This window comes from Sus scrofa, chromosome 10 (assembly GCF_054392235.1).
Source record: "Sus scrofa isolate SSC_HxYL_T2T_F1_AM1 chromosome 10, Sscrofa_HxYL_maternal_Yorkshire_Landrace_v2.0, whole genome shotgun sequence".
NCBI classification, from domain to species: Eukaryota; Metazoa; Chordata; class Mammalia; order Artiodactyla; family Suidae; genus Sus; species Sus scrofa.
The window spans coordinates 95325940-95343139 of NC_139392.1; the positions used below are offsets into that span (position 1 = coordinate 95325940).

The 17200-nt window shown below is 42.7% G+C and overlaps 1 protein-coding gene and 1 long non-coding RNA gene across 5 annotated transcripts in view; one reads left to right on the forward strand and one right to left on the reverse strand.

Annotated features, from left to right (window-relative positions):
* The window catches only part of LARP4B (La ribonucleoprotein 4B), an 86348-nt gene that overhangs the window by 16128 nt on the left and 53020 nt on the right, over positions 1-17200 (forward strand). For 3 of the 4 annotated variants that reach the window (XM_084978791.1, NM_001435421.1, XM_084978789.1), the window contains exons 2-3: positions 8067-8201; positions 8780-8839. The exons of the other annotated variant lie outside the window; for it this stretch is intronic. Coding sequence is in view for 2 of the 3 variants with exons in the window: in NM_001435421.1 (NP_001422350.1) it covers positions 8121-8201; positions 8780-8839 (141 nt within the window). In the remaining variant the exon portion in view is untranslated. The remainder of the gene's footprint in view (positions 1-8066; positions 8202-8779; positions 8840-17200) is intronic. 4 annotated transcript variants of the gene reach the window in all.
* Positions 315-8921, reverse strand: LOC146399631 (uncharacterized). Its single transcript, XR_014818198.1, has 3 exons — positions 3081-8921; positions 782-2534; positions 315-469 (listed from the first exon to the last, which is right to left on the reverse strand). It is a non-coding gene; the product is annotated as an uncharacterized LOC146399631 (long non-coding RNA).

Below are 17200 nucleotides of genomic sequence, written 5' to 3' on the forward strand. Positions count from 1 at the left end.
GAGTTAGTTTCTTGGACCATTGCTGTCTTTTCTGGTGCGTTCGTTGAGTTTCAGAAGTCTGGGAGGTAAACTATCTTTCTGCAAAGTATGTCTAGACATTGAAAAGTTACTTTTAAATTGATTTTCAAAGGGGGTCACACACAACACTCTCTGAAGTTATTAATAGCCCATTGCCTTATTTAGGGAAAACACTATTTACTCCTCTAGTTGAATATTTATGTACTTTTTTTTTTTTTTTTTTTTTTTTTTTTTGTCTTTTGTCTTTTTGTTGTTGTTGTTGCTATTTCTTGGGCCGCTCCCACGGCATATGGAGGTTCCCAGGCTAGGGGTCCAATCAGAGCTGTAGCTGCCAGCCTACACCAGAGCCACAGCAACGCTGGATCCGAGCCGCATCTGCAACCTACACCACAGCTCACGGCAACGCCGGATCGTTAACCCACTGAGCAAGGGCAGGGACCGAACCCGCAACCTCATGGTTCCTAGTCGGATTCGTTAACCACTGCGCCACGACGGGAACTCCTTTATGTACTTTTTTGTGTGTGAAGTGATCACTCACAGTTGTTACGCTGGAGGGTTTTTTTTTTTTGGTCTTTTTGCCTTTTCTTGGGCTGCTCCTGCGGCACATGGAGGTTCCCAGGTTAGGGGTAGAATTGGAGCTGTAGCCGCCACCTACACCACAGCCACAGCAACGTGGGATCCAAGCCATGTCTGCAACCTACACAGCTCACGGCAACGCCGGATCCTTAACCCACTGAGCAAGGCCAGGGATCGAACCTGCAACCTCATGGTTCCCAATCGGATTCATTAACCACTGCACCACAATGGGAATTCCTACACTGGAGTTCTTAAAGCTCATGTCTGTGTGACAGCATCTTACATTGTCCACCATCTCCTTTGCTTCTGCTGTTCCGTACTCTTGGCTCCTGGTCACACACAGTTACTGTCAGAAGAGACCTTAACATGTGTGGATGCAAATGCAGAAAGAGTATGTAGACAATAAGATTGTAAAACCGTATGTATTTGAGTGTTACTGACAAAACAAAGCTCTTTAGGGTGAATTTTAGCATAGCATTGGTGGGATATATTTTTCTCTTCTGTCCTCTACATGAGGAGAAGAAACACATGGAACCTTTGAGAAACTCAGGACAGCAGGAGAGACGCACAGGTATGGTTGTTGCTGTAAAGAGCAGAGGTCGTGGTGCCTGAAGAAGGAAAGAGAAAGGGAGTCAAGCCTGTCTTGCTGGGGGAGCAGCCCAGGTCAGGAGACGAGGGCGCCAAGAAGGGCCTGGAAGAAAGGCCCAGGTGAATCTGGAGCAAGGGGTAGCCTGTCCAGACTTCCTGACTTGGGAATCCCGTTTTTAGGTTCAGAAAAGAGGCTTTGTGTTTGGCACCCATATAGTGGAATCCTACCTTACGTGAAGTATATACATTTTAAGGTCAACTCCTAAAGCAGAAACGTATCTACATCCTTCAAGATTCCCCAGTAAGGTGCAGCATATCGTCTCTCCATCACCTGCCTTTTAGTCTGACATGGAATCAGATCACTGTTTTTGCTTTAAAGAAAGATAAAGTATTTGGCTTCTATTTAGGTACCTTTTTTTTAACACTTATTTTATATGCCAAAATCATAATCTGCACGTTGGTACAAAATGAACATTACCATAAAGGGGAAGCAGGAGCAGAGGCGAGCTCAGGAAACCTTAGGTGCTTTTGAGGTCCTGCCCCGGGGAGCCATGCCCGTGGGCATGGCTGTGGACGTTTTCTCCAAGCACCTGTGTGTGGGCCTCGGCTCAGCAGACTTACAGCTTTGAGGCCCTGCCGGCGGCGTTCCTCTGAACTCGGGTTCCCAGGCCTTGCAGAACTTGGGTGACTCTAGTGCCATGCGTAGCGCTTAGAATAACCCTTGCCCAGCAGAAGCCCAAGTGCTGACCCTTTCCCTTCCTAGCTGTCTGATCCGGAGACAGGGCAGACTTCCACGCCACCTCTTTGTACCACAAAGAAGAACCTCATGCTGTTTAGGAGAATGGTAGCTTTATTTTGACTGTTTTAGAAGTTATCAAATTCTTAAAGTAGGATTCTGTCATTATTTGAAAATCCACTGAAGTGTGCTAGGTACATGTTTGAAAATAAGGCGCTTAACCTCTAGTAGTTTACTGATGGGGTTGTTTCCACTTTGGGGCTGTTGTAAATGATTTTGCTGTGAATATGAGCAAAGCTTGGTGGGGTAGTATGTTTTCAGCTCTCTGGGTACATATCCAGGAATGCAGTTGCCGAGTCATAATGGTAACTCTTTTTAACATTTTGCTAAAGTGCGTATGGTCTTTTCAGTTTTCACCAGCAATGTACGGAGGTTCCCATTCTCCCTAACCTTTTCAGCACTTGATATTATTTGTCTTTTTTTTCTTTCTTTTTTTTTTTTTTTTAGTGCTGCACTTGTGACATATGGAAGTTCCTGGGCTAGGGGTTAAATTGGAGCTGTAGCTGCGGCCGGCCTACACCACAGACAGCCACAGGCATGCCAGATCCTTAACCCACTGAGCAAGGCCAGGGATTGAACCTGCGTCCTCATGGATACTTGTTACCTTTACCGCTGACCACGACAGGAACTTCACTCTTTGATTTTATTCAGTAACGCGAATCCAAGTCATTCAATCATCGGTTTTATTCTGGGAGTTTAAGAAAAAGAATGATTGGAAACTAGGTTTTTGTCTTCGAGTACTTGGAGTCTAGTTGAGGAGGAAGGAGAACTCTAGTTTTGTCTTTTATCAGTGGTTCTCCAACATTGCAGCCTCAGGACCTTGTTACACTTTTAAACATTCAAGGTCTCGAAGAGCTTTTGTTTATATGGCTTAATTTCTGTCTATATTTATATTAAAAATTAAGACAGTTTTTATTATTTTATTTTATTTTTTGTCTTCTTGCCATTTTTAGGGCTGCTCCTGCGGCATATGGAGACTCCCAAGCTAGGGGTCCAATCGGAGCTGTAGCCGCTGGCCTACACCAGCACCAGCAACTCGGGATCCGAGCCATGTCTGTGACCTACACCACAGCTCACGGTAACGCTGGGATCCTTAACCCACTGAGCGAGGCCAGGGATCAAACCCGCAACCTCATGGTTCCTAGTCCGGATTCTTTAACCACTGAGCCACAACAGGAGCTCTTCCATGAATATTTTTAATAGTTGTAACTTATTACATTATTTTTTGCTTTTCTGTAAAAACGTAAATGTTTTTATTTCCCCTTTTTTGAAGTTTTATTGAGGTATAGTTGATTTACAGTGTTGTGATAAGTTTTGCTGGAGTATGGCTTTTAAATAGAAGCAAGTATGGGAAGTTTCGGATGTATGTTGATACTATATCCTAGTTAGATTTTTCTTTTTAGTTTTTATTCTGGAAAATTTAGCCATAAAAGTAGAGAGGATAGTATGTACCCATCATCAAGTTTTTGTGCCATCAACGTACTACATTCTTGTATTTTTGTTTCTTCTCTTTCCTTCAACTTACCGGGAAGTTCTTAGCGTATTTTATTTTTTATTTTTTTTGTCTTTTTGCTATTTCTTGGGCTGCTCCCACGGCATATGGAGGTTCCCAGGCTAGGGGTCCAATCGGAGCTGTAGCCCCCGGCCTACGCCAGAGCCACAGCAACGCGGGATCCGAGCCGCGTCTGCAATCTACACCACAGCTCACGGCAACGCCGGATCGTTAACCCACTGAGCAAGGGCAGGGACCGAACCCGCAACCTCATGGTTCCTGGTCGGATTCGTTAACCACTGCGCCACGATGGGAACTCCTCTTAGCGTATTTTAAAGCAGACCCCATATTGTAGTTTCATCTGTAGTCTTTTAGTTTATATCTTTTCCAAATAAGACACTTCACAGCAAACAGCCACAGCACCTTGATTGCTGTCAACAAAGTTGATAATCATTTTGTGATACCTTTTATCACCTAGGCAGCATTCAGTTTGTCCTGTCAGAAACGATATTAAACTTATTCGGATCTGGATCCAGATACAGTTCTCAGATTATATAAAGTTATTTTGGTTAAAGCTTTTGTATTTTATAGCAGTAACAGCCTCCCATTTTTTCATGTCTTAGGTTTGCTATAGAAGTGAGAGCATCTGTCTGTAGGATGCCCCGCATTTTGGGGTCAGCCAGTGGCTTTGTGTTGCTATTATTTAATGCATATTGTTTCCAGAATTTCCTTTAAGTTAGGAGTTGGATCTAGAGGTTTGATTAAGTACAGATTCCTTTTCTGGTACGAATACTTCACAAATGGTGCTCTTTGTCCCATAGAGAAAAATGCGATACCTCCTTGCTGCCCTTGAGTGATGAGACTGAACAGGAGCTTCGGCACGTCTGAGCCCGTCGTTATCAAGTCCCCATCAGACGCCAGTGATCATTGCCTTTGTCATTTCATTAGACGTGACAACATTTTGATTTTCTAATTCCAAGTCATTCTCAGTTTTTAATTGTGCTTCCTGTAAAGTGAACAGTGTGCCCTGATCATTGATTGTGCTGAAATAGTCTTCCAGGAAAGGCAAGGCAGGCGAGGCTTGTCTCCCTGTAGTAATCTTCTGAAAGGGGAGTCGGTACCCTAACAGCCTCCAAAGGTGACCCGTGTGGTGGCGGCGTTTGTCTGTCCAGCCGTCCTGTGTGCCCCCACCTTGTCCGTCTTTGGCCCTTGGGAGCCCCTCCCTCCCTCGCTTTCCTGTTGCTCCTGTGATGTGACCACAGGGTCTCCCATAGCTCCCTTGCTTTCATGGTGAGATGTTCCAGGCTCACCTCAAGTTGAGCGACGTTCTGCAGGATGACTGCTCTGGGAAAGTGCGGGTGAAAGATGAGGAGAGACTGAGGGGCTGTCCCGGTTCGAGGGAGACTGGGAAGAAGCGACAACTCAATGCAGTGTGGGACCCTCGATTGGATCCTGGCATAGAAGGAAGGCGTTAATGGAAAAACTAGCGAAAGCCAAAGGAAGTCTGTAGAGTCGACCCTTGAGCAGTGCAGGGCTTGGGGCTGGAAATCCACGTCTGACTTCACATGCAGGCCTCCGCATCCACAGTTCTGTCCTGGTGTCAGCCGGGATAGCGTCTGCCGTTGCCGCCAGCCACGGGTCCTGTGGTCCTGCAGTGCTTTTGCACTGAAACAAATCTGCCTTGCCCGTCAGTGGCCCCAGTGCAGGCCAGACCTCTGTTGCTTACAATAAAAAAGAGAGTTTAGGGATTTTACTTAGCTTACTTGATTTTATGTTTGTATTTCCTTTGATGCTGAAAATCGGAGTATTTAATGGAATTATTACTTTATCCTATCAGTGTGTATAATATGTAAAATAGTTTCAAAATAATACCAACATTGACCCCACAGAACTAGCCTACTGAATGTATTTAAAGATTTCTTTGTGAATTTTTAGGTTTTTACGTGCAAAGATTGTCTTTTAAAATCACTTAGGATAGTTCTTCTCTGGATATTTATGCCACTAACTTGATATACAATTAAGTTTATTTGAGATTGATTTGTATTTTTAAGGATTGTTTTGAGTGTCCAGAAAGACCTAAACAAAATCATGAAGTAAACATTTCTGGTATATATGAAAACAACTCTTTAGAAACAGAAGAGAACTAGACTCCCTTAAGTATTTAGTAAGTTCAGTAAAACTTTTTTCATGTAGCTTTGACAGATGAGATTAAGAAGGCACTGCTAGTGCAGAGACCTCTAGGTAGGAAGGAGGGCCCTTTCATGTCAGCTCTCTTTGCTTTTCCGTGTATAGAGAGCTGAAATCAGATCAGGAAAATGACTCCTTTTACTCAGCTCATTAAGGCTTAGTGAAGGCTGCCTCTGAACACTATCAGGTTGTCAAATTATTAGGTCTGAGACCAGGAAATATTTTGCTTTGATGTAGATCCGTTTTCCCTTCACAACCGAGACCTACTTTTTGGCCAAGAAGCAAGGGTTGGAAGTCCTAAAACAATTTTGGTTTCTTGAACAAGTAATGAAACATTATTTTGTTATTTATTAGAACCATTGTCCATATTTGCATTGTCATACTCTACAGCCTTTTTTTAGATTCAGATATTTGATAGTAAAGTATAATTTTAATGTTCTGTATCTTTGTACTGCTTGCGTCATGAGATGAACATTAGTAACCCCTTCTGCTGGCAGCCTTTCCACTCGTAGGACTTAAAGAACAAACCGTCTGTATGTCAGGTCGTAATTAAGAGATGCTGTGGTGTGGTGTGAAGGTTACTTGTTTGTGGATATGGGCTGCGTGGGGGCGGGTCAGGAGCCCTGTTCTGTTGTCCTAACTACTGCCATGGTTGACTTTCCAACCTGTGTTATACAGCATTTCGGACCCACAGAGGTTGACAGGCTTGTGTCAGAACATCATGTTACTTCCTTGTGAATATTTCAATATGCAGCTCTAAAAGGAAGCGTCCTTTTCTTTTTTAATCGAACATAACCACAACGTCATCATCACATCTAAGAAATATAGGAATTCATTAACACATCACATATCCCATCACTATTACTTCCCTGATTTTTTCAGTTTATTTGAATCAGATGAAGACATAGAAACAAAATAAAGCCCTAGTTTTGCCCATATGTGTCTCGTCTCCTTTTGTGTTGAAGAAGCCAGTTTCACAGAACCCCTTGGCATTCCTCTGTGCTTGCGTTGCTGCAAGTTTGAAATAAGATCACATCCTGGGTTTGTTGTCTGTTTTGCAAGACTACTTCCTGTCTGGTGGTGGTGCTGTTTCCATTACAAGGCACATAATTTCCGACTGAAAAAATACAGGTAGTGTATGTTGTAAAGGACTCTTGGGGTTGATTTTTTTCTCTTTTGGCTGTCATATCTCGTTTTGAACCAAACATTTTTTTTCCTGTTGAGAATCTTAAAAATCAGAATAGTGGTAAAAGCATCTGCAGCCCCTTCTGTTAGTTGTCTGGGTACCAGTCTACATCTCCATTTTCTGGATTTTACACTTTAACACTTTACAAACTATTACAGTTAAACATGTTTGTCATTCAGCCTATATTGTGGAAAACATTGATGTCCCTGAAACTGATTTGTTTCAAGCACTTGTCCTCTGCCGGTGGTTTACAGTTCCAGACCTGTCTTAAAGCATTTAAGTGCCTTTATGCTTTTGTGGTTGATGACACACTTGACAGTTAGGGTGAGGTCACCTTTGATCCTCAGATCATTTCATTATCAGGGGTTTGGAGAATTTATCCTAAGCAGATTATTAAGAATAGGGAGTGCCAACAGAGAAACGAAACCCTTACCTGGTTACCTAGAGGGACAGAGACAGATAGCTTTTAAATGTCTTCATCTGGCGCTTGGATAGTGCGTGTTTCTAGAAGCCCCTCAAGAGTCGCTGGGTTGAATTTTGCCGTCCTGATTGTGTGATGCCCTTGCTTGCTGTTGAGAAGAGGGCACGCCTGGTCTGATACTCATCGTACGAAATCATGACAACTATCATCCCTTCTGAGGCGGTTACCTTCTTGGGAAGAGCACATGAGTCCTGTGTGTGGAGTGCGGCGTCTGGCCATTGAGCTGAGCGTGTGCTTCAGCGGCTGCCTCGCCTACGAATGCCCTGTAGTCGCGTTGCTTTTGGTTTCTTTGACTCACGGTTGTGAAGGGATTCCTTTTAAACTAATTATTGCTTATTTCTCCTGACAGCTGTTTTCCTGGGAAGAAATGAAATTAATGAGACTGGCCGAAAACTCTCTCTGTATATTAAATTTGGGATTCATTCATCCCAAATTGGAGTTATTAATTTTCTTTCTGGTTTTAGAAAGTGGGTTTCTGAGCACGGGTGCATTTGTGTATGTTAGCATTTGGTTTCTAAATCTTGGCATATTATTGTGGTTACCAAATTAGTGTGAAGAGGAAACTTCTTATTCAGAAAAACAGATACTCTTTCTTGGGTGCGTGGAAATTATGGGCAGATTTCTTTAAACTTCTCATACTCCAGAGGGAGAAACGCGTCCTGGAAACCCGCGTGGTAATTTCATTTGAGGATCTGTTACACTCTGTACTTCAAGTTACCGCCTCCCTGTCTCTGCTTCACAGTATCGAGCCCTTACCGTTCAGCTTCTCCCGGTGGAGCCTCCACTGCAGCAGCTCATGACTTCTGATCAGGACGCTAAGGTCGTGGCTGAACCGCAGGGCCAGCGAGTCCAGGAAGGAAAAGACTGCGCTCATCTGGTGCGTGTGGGTCCTCCCGCCCCGACGGCAGAGCCTGCCATCTGCGGGGCGCCTGACAGGGCTTATGGCCCAAGTGTAGATGTTATGCTCTGCATGGACTTAGGGGTGTCTCAGTGCAGGGAGTTGCACGGGTCTTAGAGCTGGAGAAAGCAAGCACCGTTTATAGCTCTCAGTACCAAAATCAGCAAGAAAAGTGCAGTGGTTTATAAATAGCATTATAGCCATTGTAGTGGTGTTTATTTAAAGAGCTGCATTAGAATTAGACATTTTTAGTTTTAACTGCCTTTGTTTATTGTAATATTTTATCCTGTCAAGCAGTAATCTGTAAAGTTTCCAAATGGCATTGGGAAAAGTAGATTTTCTTAATTTTCACCATTGAATTTTACTTACGGTATTCAGTCAGAATTTCAAAATATTTTAAATATCAAGACTCCTACATTTTGAATATCTCACTTAATTTCTTTTTCATGTGAAAGTGTGCTTTTTTTCAGTGGGTTTTGCTTTGCCAAATTACTGTGGTTTGAAAATAGTTTCTTCACATTGTAGTGATGGTATGTTTGGTGTTTTCAATTTTACAGATGAATGGTCCCATATCTCAAGCCACTTCTCAGACCAGCTCCATCCCAGCTTTGAGTCAGGTAATTCATTTCAGGGATTCGTCACAACTGAGGTTCACAGGTGTTACGTGTAATAAAAAAAAAAAAAAAGGAAAGAAAGAAATGTCAGCGTTCCCTAAAAGGGGGTGAGTGGCCCCCTGGGGTGCAGAAACTGTCGGTGCAGTGCACCTTGGAAGACCTCTGTGGGTGTTCTGTGTGTAGTTCTGCAGACAACACTGAGCCATGTGTATTAATTCATTTCATGTATTCGTCACAGTGTCTTTAATGCTTCACTGATCATCTGTTGTATGTATATGATTAGCTTTACACGTTAATAGCCCGTGTTCCTTAAAGCACAGAAGTCACAGTAAACTTTTACTAAGAAGATTGGTTTCGGAGTTGCCGTTGTGGCTTAGTGGTAACGAGCCCAACTAGCATTCAAGAGGATGTGGGTTCGATCCCTGGCCTCACTCAGTGGGTTAAGGATCCAGTGTTGCCTTGAGCTGTGGTGTAGGTTGCAGATGCGGCTCGGATCCCATGTTGCTGTGGCTCTGGCGTAGGCTGGCAGCTACAGCTCCGATTCGACCCCTAGCCTGGGAACCTCCATATGCCGTGGGAGCGGCCCAAGAAAATGGCAAAAAGACCAAAAAAAAAAAAAAAAAGTAGAGTCAGGTGCTTTTAGTTTGGCAGTTTTTTAAGTTATAAATCCTACAGAAGTTTAGAAGTAAGTCAGCCTTTTTTTTTTAAAGTAAAAATTTTAAAGTAATCGTCTAAAATTTATAGTATCAATCCCCCCAAATTATCAGCAGCTTGTGTAGCAATTAAAGGCTAAGATTGATTGTTGATCTGTTTCTAATAAGGTAGAATTTAAAAAATTAAAAGACCCTATCCAGACTGTTATTTCATTGTTGTTATTCTCTTATATATGTAGGATTTTTGACATACTGTATTTTACATTTTTTAAAAATCAATTTTATAATGTTTTAAGTAATTTAAAATCTAAATATAAGACTTGTAGCAGTCTAAGAGAGAAATTATACAAAAGTCATTATGGAGTTAAAAAAAAACTTTTAGACCAAATCTCCCTCTTCCTCTTGGTTGATTTGCAGTCCAGTATAAACCTATTGCTGGGCATAAAACTAGATTCTGGATTCTATGGGTGGGTTTTTTATTTTTTTGGCTTGTTTTTAAAAATTGCTTTGTGGAGTTCCCGTTCTGGCTCAGTGGGTTAAGAACCCTACTAGTATCCATGAGGATGCAGGTTCGGTCTCTGGCTGTGCTCAGTGGGTTAAGGATCCAGTGTTGCCATAAGCTGTGGTGTAGGTCGCAGATAAATCTCGGATCTGGCATTGATGTGGCTGTGGCCTAGGCCAGCAACTGCAGATCCCTTTTGAACCCTAGCCCGGAAACTTCCACATGCTGCACGTGTGGCCTTAAAAAAACAAACAAAAACAAATAATTACTTTGTGGGTAAGAAGTGAGATAAGAGCTATGTAGAAAAGAAGTGTAGCAGTTGAGCCAGAATTCAGTGTTTTATTTCTGTGAAGAAATAGTTTTGCGACTAGTCCTGCATACATACTTGCTTTGTCGTTTTTAAAAGTTGATGTCCTAAGCAGAATATCCCATAGCTAGTTCTTGGTCCAGCCCTGCTGCTCAGTAGCCCTGGGGTCCCTTGGTCAGATCACACCTCTGACACCTGGTTTTGTAAACTGTGGATATACTATTTACCAGTTTTTCAGGGTATTGCACACTTTAGGTTTTCATAGGATCATCAGATACTAGAGCTGGAAGGGACTGTGAGAGACAGTCTGGGCTCACAACGTATGTATTCTTTGACGCTTTGTAGCAGACGAGCTTCTCTGGAAGGTAAGTCATGTTGGGTGGTACATGCGCTTTTGTGCGGCTGTGATCAGTATGTACACAGCTCCCCTCGTGTTTGCGCACATGGCAGGGTTCATCTGCGTGTCATCTTGGACTTGGCCTGTCGCAGTTTCTTCATGTTGATTTGCCATCTTTTCTTTAGCCTGTTTGGGTTTTGGTTGCATTTGACTTGTTTATTTTTTTCCTCTCCTATTATAAATGGCATTACCTTGAGCATTTTCCTAACTGGCATTATCCATGGCGCACCTGAGTGTGCCATCATAATTGGCGTTGTGGCTCTAAGTGTCAAAGCTCAGCTTACAGTTAGGATTGGTGAGTGAGTGTGCTTAGCAGTCTGATTCAGAAACCTTTCTCTGTAAGGTTTGTCTCTGCCTCAGTTGAATGCAGTGTAAGGAGGAGACTTGCTATAGTGATGCTCAAATAAATGAGTAATTCAGGAGCCGGTTTACATTTATCCAGTGCCAACAGCACTCATTTACCATACACCTCCTGCCCTCCCACCCAAAACCCAGCAGTTACAAGTCTAGCCAATCAGCACCAAACAAAGTGATCTTTTTTTGCCTTGTTTTAGTATTTTAATTTTTTTCCGCTGTACTTTTTTTTTTTTTTTTTTTTTTTTGCTTTTTAGGGTCGCAGGTGTGACATGGAAGTTCCTGGGCTACAGTCGAATAGGGGCTACAGCTGCCAGCCACAGTCACAGCAATGTCAGATCCGAGCCACATCTGCATCCTACACTGCAGCTCATGGCAACATTGGATCCTTTGACCCACTGAGCAAGGCCAGGGATCGAACCTGCGTCCTCCTGGATAGTAGTCGGGTTCGTTTCCGCTGAGCCACAATGGGAATTCCCACCAAAAAGTGATCTTAACTAGAGAAAGCTGAGTCCCAGAGAGTCGTAAGTAGGAAGTGGTAGGTCTAGGATTTGAACCTAGGCAACCTGGCTTCAGAGCCAACACAAGAAGAGACACGTCTTTGGCATTTGTTGTTTCCTTTAGAGAGAAAAACAAGTAGAAAGTAATACCAGAAACAAAACCTAGCTCTTGTCAGCTGTTTGGGAGCTCCTTGTGTTGCCCCTGAGCAGTTGAACTTAATTTGGGATAAATCTAGAGGATTTTAGGTGGGAAATAGCATGACTTGTATTTTAGGATTATTTTGACCTCATTGTATTAATATAATAATATCATAGGGAGCTGAGAACAGAAGCAAAGAAACCAAATAAAGAGAGACTATTAAGGGAGTTCCTGTCGTGGTGTGGCAGAAACGAATCTGACTGATAACCATAAGGTTCCGGCTTTGATACCTGGCCTCGCTCAGTGGGTTTGGGCTCCGACGTTGCCATGAGCTGTGGTGTAGGTCGCAGACGCAGCTCAGACCCCACGTTCCTGTGGCTGTGTAGCCTGGCTGCTACAGCTCCAATTCGACCCTTAACCTGGGAACCTCCATGTGCCGTGGGTGTGGCCCTAAAAAGCAGCAAACAAATTATTAAGTAGTGAAGGTGAAAAATGATGATGGCTTAGACTGGGAGCTCTGGAGGCGCATTCAGCGGCACCGGTTTATAGGTCGGCTGTAGTGGTCGGGGGAGGGAAAGGTGAGTGAAGCAGAGTTGAGCCGCTTAACTTGATGGGTGGTGAGAAGTAAAGGTTTGTAGAGGGAAAAAAACGAGAAGTAAAGGTTTGTGGAGGGAAAAATCCACTTGGTAGAAATTTTACTGAGCAGTGAAGTGGGTCACTGGGACCAGGTGTACCTCATTAGAGAGGTTAGGGCCTGAGATGTAAATTTGGAATAAACGAATAGATTTTTTTACTACGTTTATTTTATAGAAAAGAATATTAAAGCCACTGCTGTATATGTGAGTTAGGTAACTGAGTTACCTAAAATTTTTAAAAATTACAATTAAAAGTAATTGAGTTGCCATTTATTTTTTTATTTTTTGTCTTTTTAGGGCCGCACCCAAGGCATATAGAGGTTCCCAGGCCAGGGGTCAGATCAGAGCTGAGCTGCTGGTCTGTGCCCCAGCCACAGCAACACCGGATCTTTGACCCGCTGAGCAAGGCCAGGGATTGAACCTGCATCCTCACAGATGCTAGTCAGATTCGTTTCCTCTGAGCCACAATGGGAACTCCTGAGTTGCCATTCAGAATAAAATAATGTTTCCCCTCTGTAATTTTCTTGAAAGTTTTTACATCTTGGAAGGATCTTCTCAGCTGTAATTGTTTATCTTCATTGGTTCATCTTTTTCACAGTTACCTGTATCGCTTATGTGTATATTTGATTAAAATTTATTTAAGAAATTATGTTCTGTGTTATTTTTCTTTAAATGTTTCAGATGTGCCTGCTTTATCTGGAGTGTTCTAAGACCCATTCAAGCAGGAACTATGTAGTGTTGCTCATTGCTATTTCTCTCAAGGCGTACTTAAATTGAGAAGAAATTCTGTTAACATCAACATGGCAAAATTGTTAATTTAGCCATTCATTCTCAAAACATCTTTGTGTATATCATATATATATTTATGATATACATACACAAAGAAATGCATCTGTATCTTTGTGGTGCCATGGGGATTACATATAACATTCCAGAGTTATAACTAATTTAAACTGATGCCTGCTTAACCTCAGTAGCACCCAAAGCTCTTGTCTTATGAAAGTCCCCTCTTCTCCCTATCCCTGGTGTCACAGATGCCATCTTCAGTGCCCTGTGGCTGTACCATAGATGTATACTTGTTTTTGTGCATTTGCCTTCTAAATCCTTCGGCTTTGGTTATCCGCTAATGTCCTTTCCCGGGGAATGTTCTTCCTCTGGTATCCCAGGGAATGTCAGAAAAAAAGTGAATGTCCATTTTTGAAGGATGGTTTTGCTGGATAAAGAATTCTTGGAGTTCCCTTGTAGCACAGTGAGTTAAAGACCTGGTGTTGTCCCTGCAGCGGCTTGGTTTGCCACTGTGGTGTGGGTTCAGTCTCTGCCCAGGAACTTCTCAGTTGACATTTTTTTGTTCAGCACTTTAAATATATCATCTCGGAGTTCCCGTCGTGGCGCAGTGGTTAACGAATCCGACTAGGAACCATGAAGTTGCGGGTTCGGTCCCTGCCCTTGCTCAGTGGGTTAACGATCCGGCGTTGCCGTGAGCTGTGGTGTAGGTCGCAGACGTGGCTCGGATCCCGCGTTGCTGTGGCTCTGGCGTAGGCTGGTGGCTACAGCTCCGATTGGACCCCTAGCCCGGGAATCTCCATATGCCGCGGGAGCGGCCCAAGACCAAGAAATAGCAAAAAAAAAAAAATAAATAAATAAATAAATATATCATCTCGCTGCCTTTTAGCCTATAAGGCTTATAGTGATAAATTGGCTAATAATCTTATTGAGGATCTTTTGAGCTCTTTTTCTCTTTCTGTTTTGCTTTCAGGCTTCTTTCTTTGTCTTTGGGAAATTTATTTTTAATGTGTCTTGGTGTAGGTCTCTTTGCATTTAGCCTATGTAGAGTTTGTTGAGATTTATAAATTAATGGATTTCATCAAATATGGGAAGTTTTGGGCCCATTATTTGTTCAGATGGTCTCTCCTCCCCTCCTGGGACTCCCACGAGGTGTAGGTCGGGCCCTGTGATGAAGCCCCGAAGGTCCTTTCGGCTCCGTATGCTTTGCTTTATTCTTTTCCCTTCTGTACCTCTGCCCTGATGGTGTCAGTTGTCCCTACTCCACATTGGCTGAGTCTTCTGTCATGGTCTGCTTTTGAACCTCTCTAGTGAATTTTTCAATTCATTTATTGGACTCTTCAGCTCTGGAATACTTGTGGTTTTTTGGTTTTGCATTGTTTTTTAAGTGTAATTGATTTACAGTGTTGTGCCAATTTCTGTTGTACAGCTAAGTGACCCAGTCATATAAACACATAATCATGTTTCTCATGTCAACCTCATCACGTGTGGTTCTTTTTCTACAACTCCCGTCTCTTTGTCCATATTCTCGTTTTGTGCATATATTGCTTTCACGATTAACTGTAGTTCTGTGTTCATGTTTTTCCTTAACTCTTTGAGCATATTTAATATTTAAGATGATTGTTTTAAAGTCTTTGTCTAGTAAGTCTCGTGTCATCTTTCTCGGGAATGGTTCATGTTGTTCCTTTGAATAAGCCATGTTTTCCTGCTTCTTTGTATGCTTTGTGATTTTGTTATTGTTGAAAATTAGGCATTTGATTACATTTATAATACTGTAACTTTTCACATCAGATTCCTTTTTTGCCCAGGGTTTGCTGTTTGTTGTCGTTTTTGTCAAAGGCTATAGTAGTCTCATGCTTTTGAGACTTTTCCAGACTTTTTTGTTTAGTCGTTTTTGGCTGCCCTGTGGCATATGGAGCTCCTGGGCCAGGGATCAGATCAGAGCCACAGTTGTGACCTAAGCTGCAGTTGTGGCAATGCCAGATCCCTAATCCACTGTGCCGTGGTGAGGATCTAACCCACGTCCCGGTGGCTCCCAAAATGCCACTGATCCCATTGTGCCACAGCAGGAGCTCCTCCCAACTATTCTTGTAATGGCTATTCTTTGTCATGTGTATCAGTGAAGTTTCTTTCCTTTAACTTGTGTTCAGCTAATATTTTGACAGAGATTTCCTTTTTTAAAAAATTTTTATTGATAGAGTTCCCATCTTGGCTCAGCTGAAACAAATCTGACTAGTATCCATGAGGATGCAGGTTTGATCCCTGTCCTTGCTCAGTGGGTTAAGGATCTGGCATTGCCCTGAGCTGTGGTGTAGGGCGCAGACGTGGCTCAAATCTGGCATTGCTATGACTGTAGCATAGGCCAGTTGCACTCTGTTTCGACCCCTAGCCTGGGAACCTCCATATGCCACATGTGCAGCCCTAAAAATACAAAAACAAACAAAAAACAAATAAAACAATTTTATCGAAGTTGATTTACAATATAGTGTTAGTTTCTGCTGTACAGCAGAGTGACGCAGGTACACACACACGTGTTCTTTTTCATACTCTCTTCCATGATGGTTTATCCCAGGATATTGGTTTTAGTTCCCTTTGCTATAAATTAGGACCTTGTTTGTCTATCTGGTATATAATAGTTTGCCTCTGCTAAGCCCAAACTCCCAACCCTTCACTTCCTTAGCCACTTCCCATTGGCAGCCACCGGTCTATTCTCTACGTCTATTTTTGTGTCATAGATATGTTGATTCATGCTCTATTCCACATGTAAGTGATAGCATATGGTATTTGTCTTTCTGACTGACTTGGCTTAGTACGATAATCTCTAGGTCCATCTCTGTTGCTCCAAATGGCATTATTTATTTCATTCGTTTTTATGGCTGGGTAGTATTCCAGGGTGTGTGTGTGTGTGTGTGTGTGTGTGTGTGTGTCCCCACATCCTCTTTATCCATTCACCTGTTGATGGACCTTTAGGTTCCTCAGTGGCCTGGCTATTGGGAATAGTGCTGCTTTGAACATTGGGATGTGTGTGTCTTTTAGAATTAGAGCTTTCTTTTTTCCACATACATGCCCAGGAGTGGGGTTGCTGGATTATGTGACAGCTGTGTTTTTAGTCATCTGAGGAACTGTTCTCCGTAGTGGCTGCATCAATTTACATTCACACTAACATTGTAGGAGGGTTCCCTTTCCTCCACATCCACTCCAGCATTTATTATTTTTAGAGTTTTTGATGATGGCCATTCTGACTGTTGTGAGATGATACCTCATTGTAGTTTTGATTTGCATTTCTCTAATAATTAGCGATGTTCAGCATCTTTTCACATGCTTCTTGGCCATCTCTGTGTCTTTGGAGAAATGTCTCTTTAGGTCTTCTGCCCACTTTTTGATTGGGTTGTTTGGGGGTTTTTTATTATTAAGTTGTATGAGCTGTTTGTATATTTTGAAGCTTAAGCCCTTGTTGGTTGCATTATTGAATATTTTCTCCCAGTCCGTAGTTTGTCTTTTCATCTTGTTTATGGTTTTCTTTGCTGCGCAAAAGCTGATAAGTTTGATTAGGCCCCCCCCCCCTTTTTTTGGTCTTTTTGCCATTTCTTCAGCCGCTCCCGTGGCACATGGAGGTTCCCAGGCTTGGGGTCTAATCAGAGCTGTAGCTGCCGGCCTACCAGATCCAAGCCGTGTCTGTGACCTATACCACAGCTCTCGGCAATGCCAGATCCTTAACTCACTGAGCAAGGCCAGGGATCGAACCCGCAACCTCATGGTTCCTAGTCGGATTCGTTAACCACTGAGCCATGACAGGAACTCCAGGTCCCATTTTTTTTTTTTTTAATTTTGCTTTTATTGCTATTGCTTTGGGGGACTGACCTAAAAAAATAATCGGTATGATTTATGTGAGAGAATGTTTTCCTTGCGTTCTCTTTTAGGAGTTTTAGGGTGTCACGGCTTCTATTTAAGCCTTTGAGGCATTTTGAGTTTTTTTGGTGTATGATGTGAGGGAGTGCTCTGCCCTCATTGATTTAGATGTGACCGTCCAGCTTTCCCAGGACCACTTGCCAAAGAGACTGTCTTTTCTCCCTTGTATATTCATGTCTCCTCTG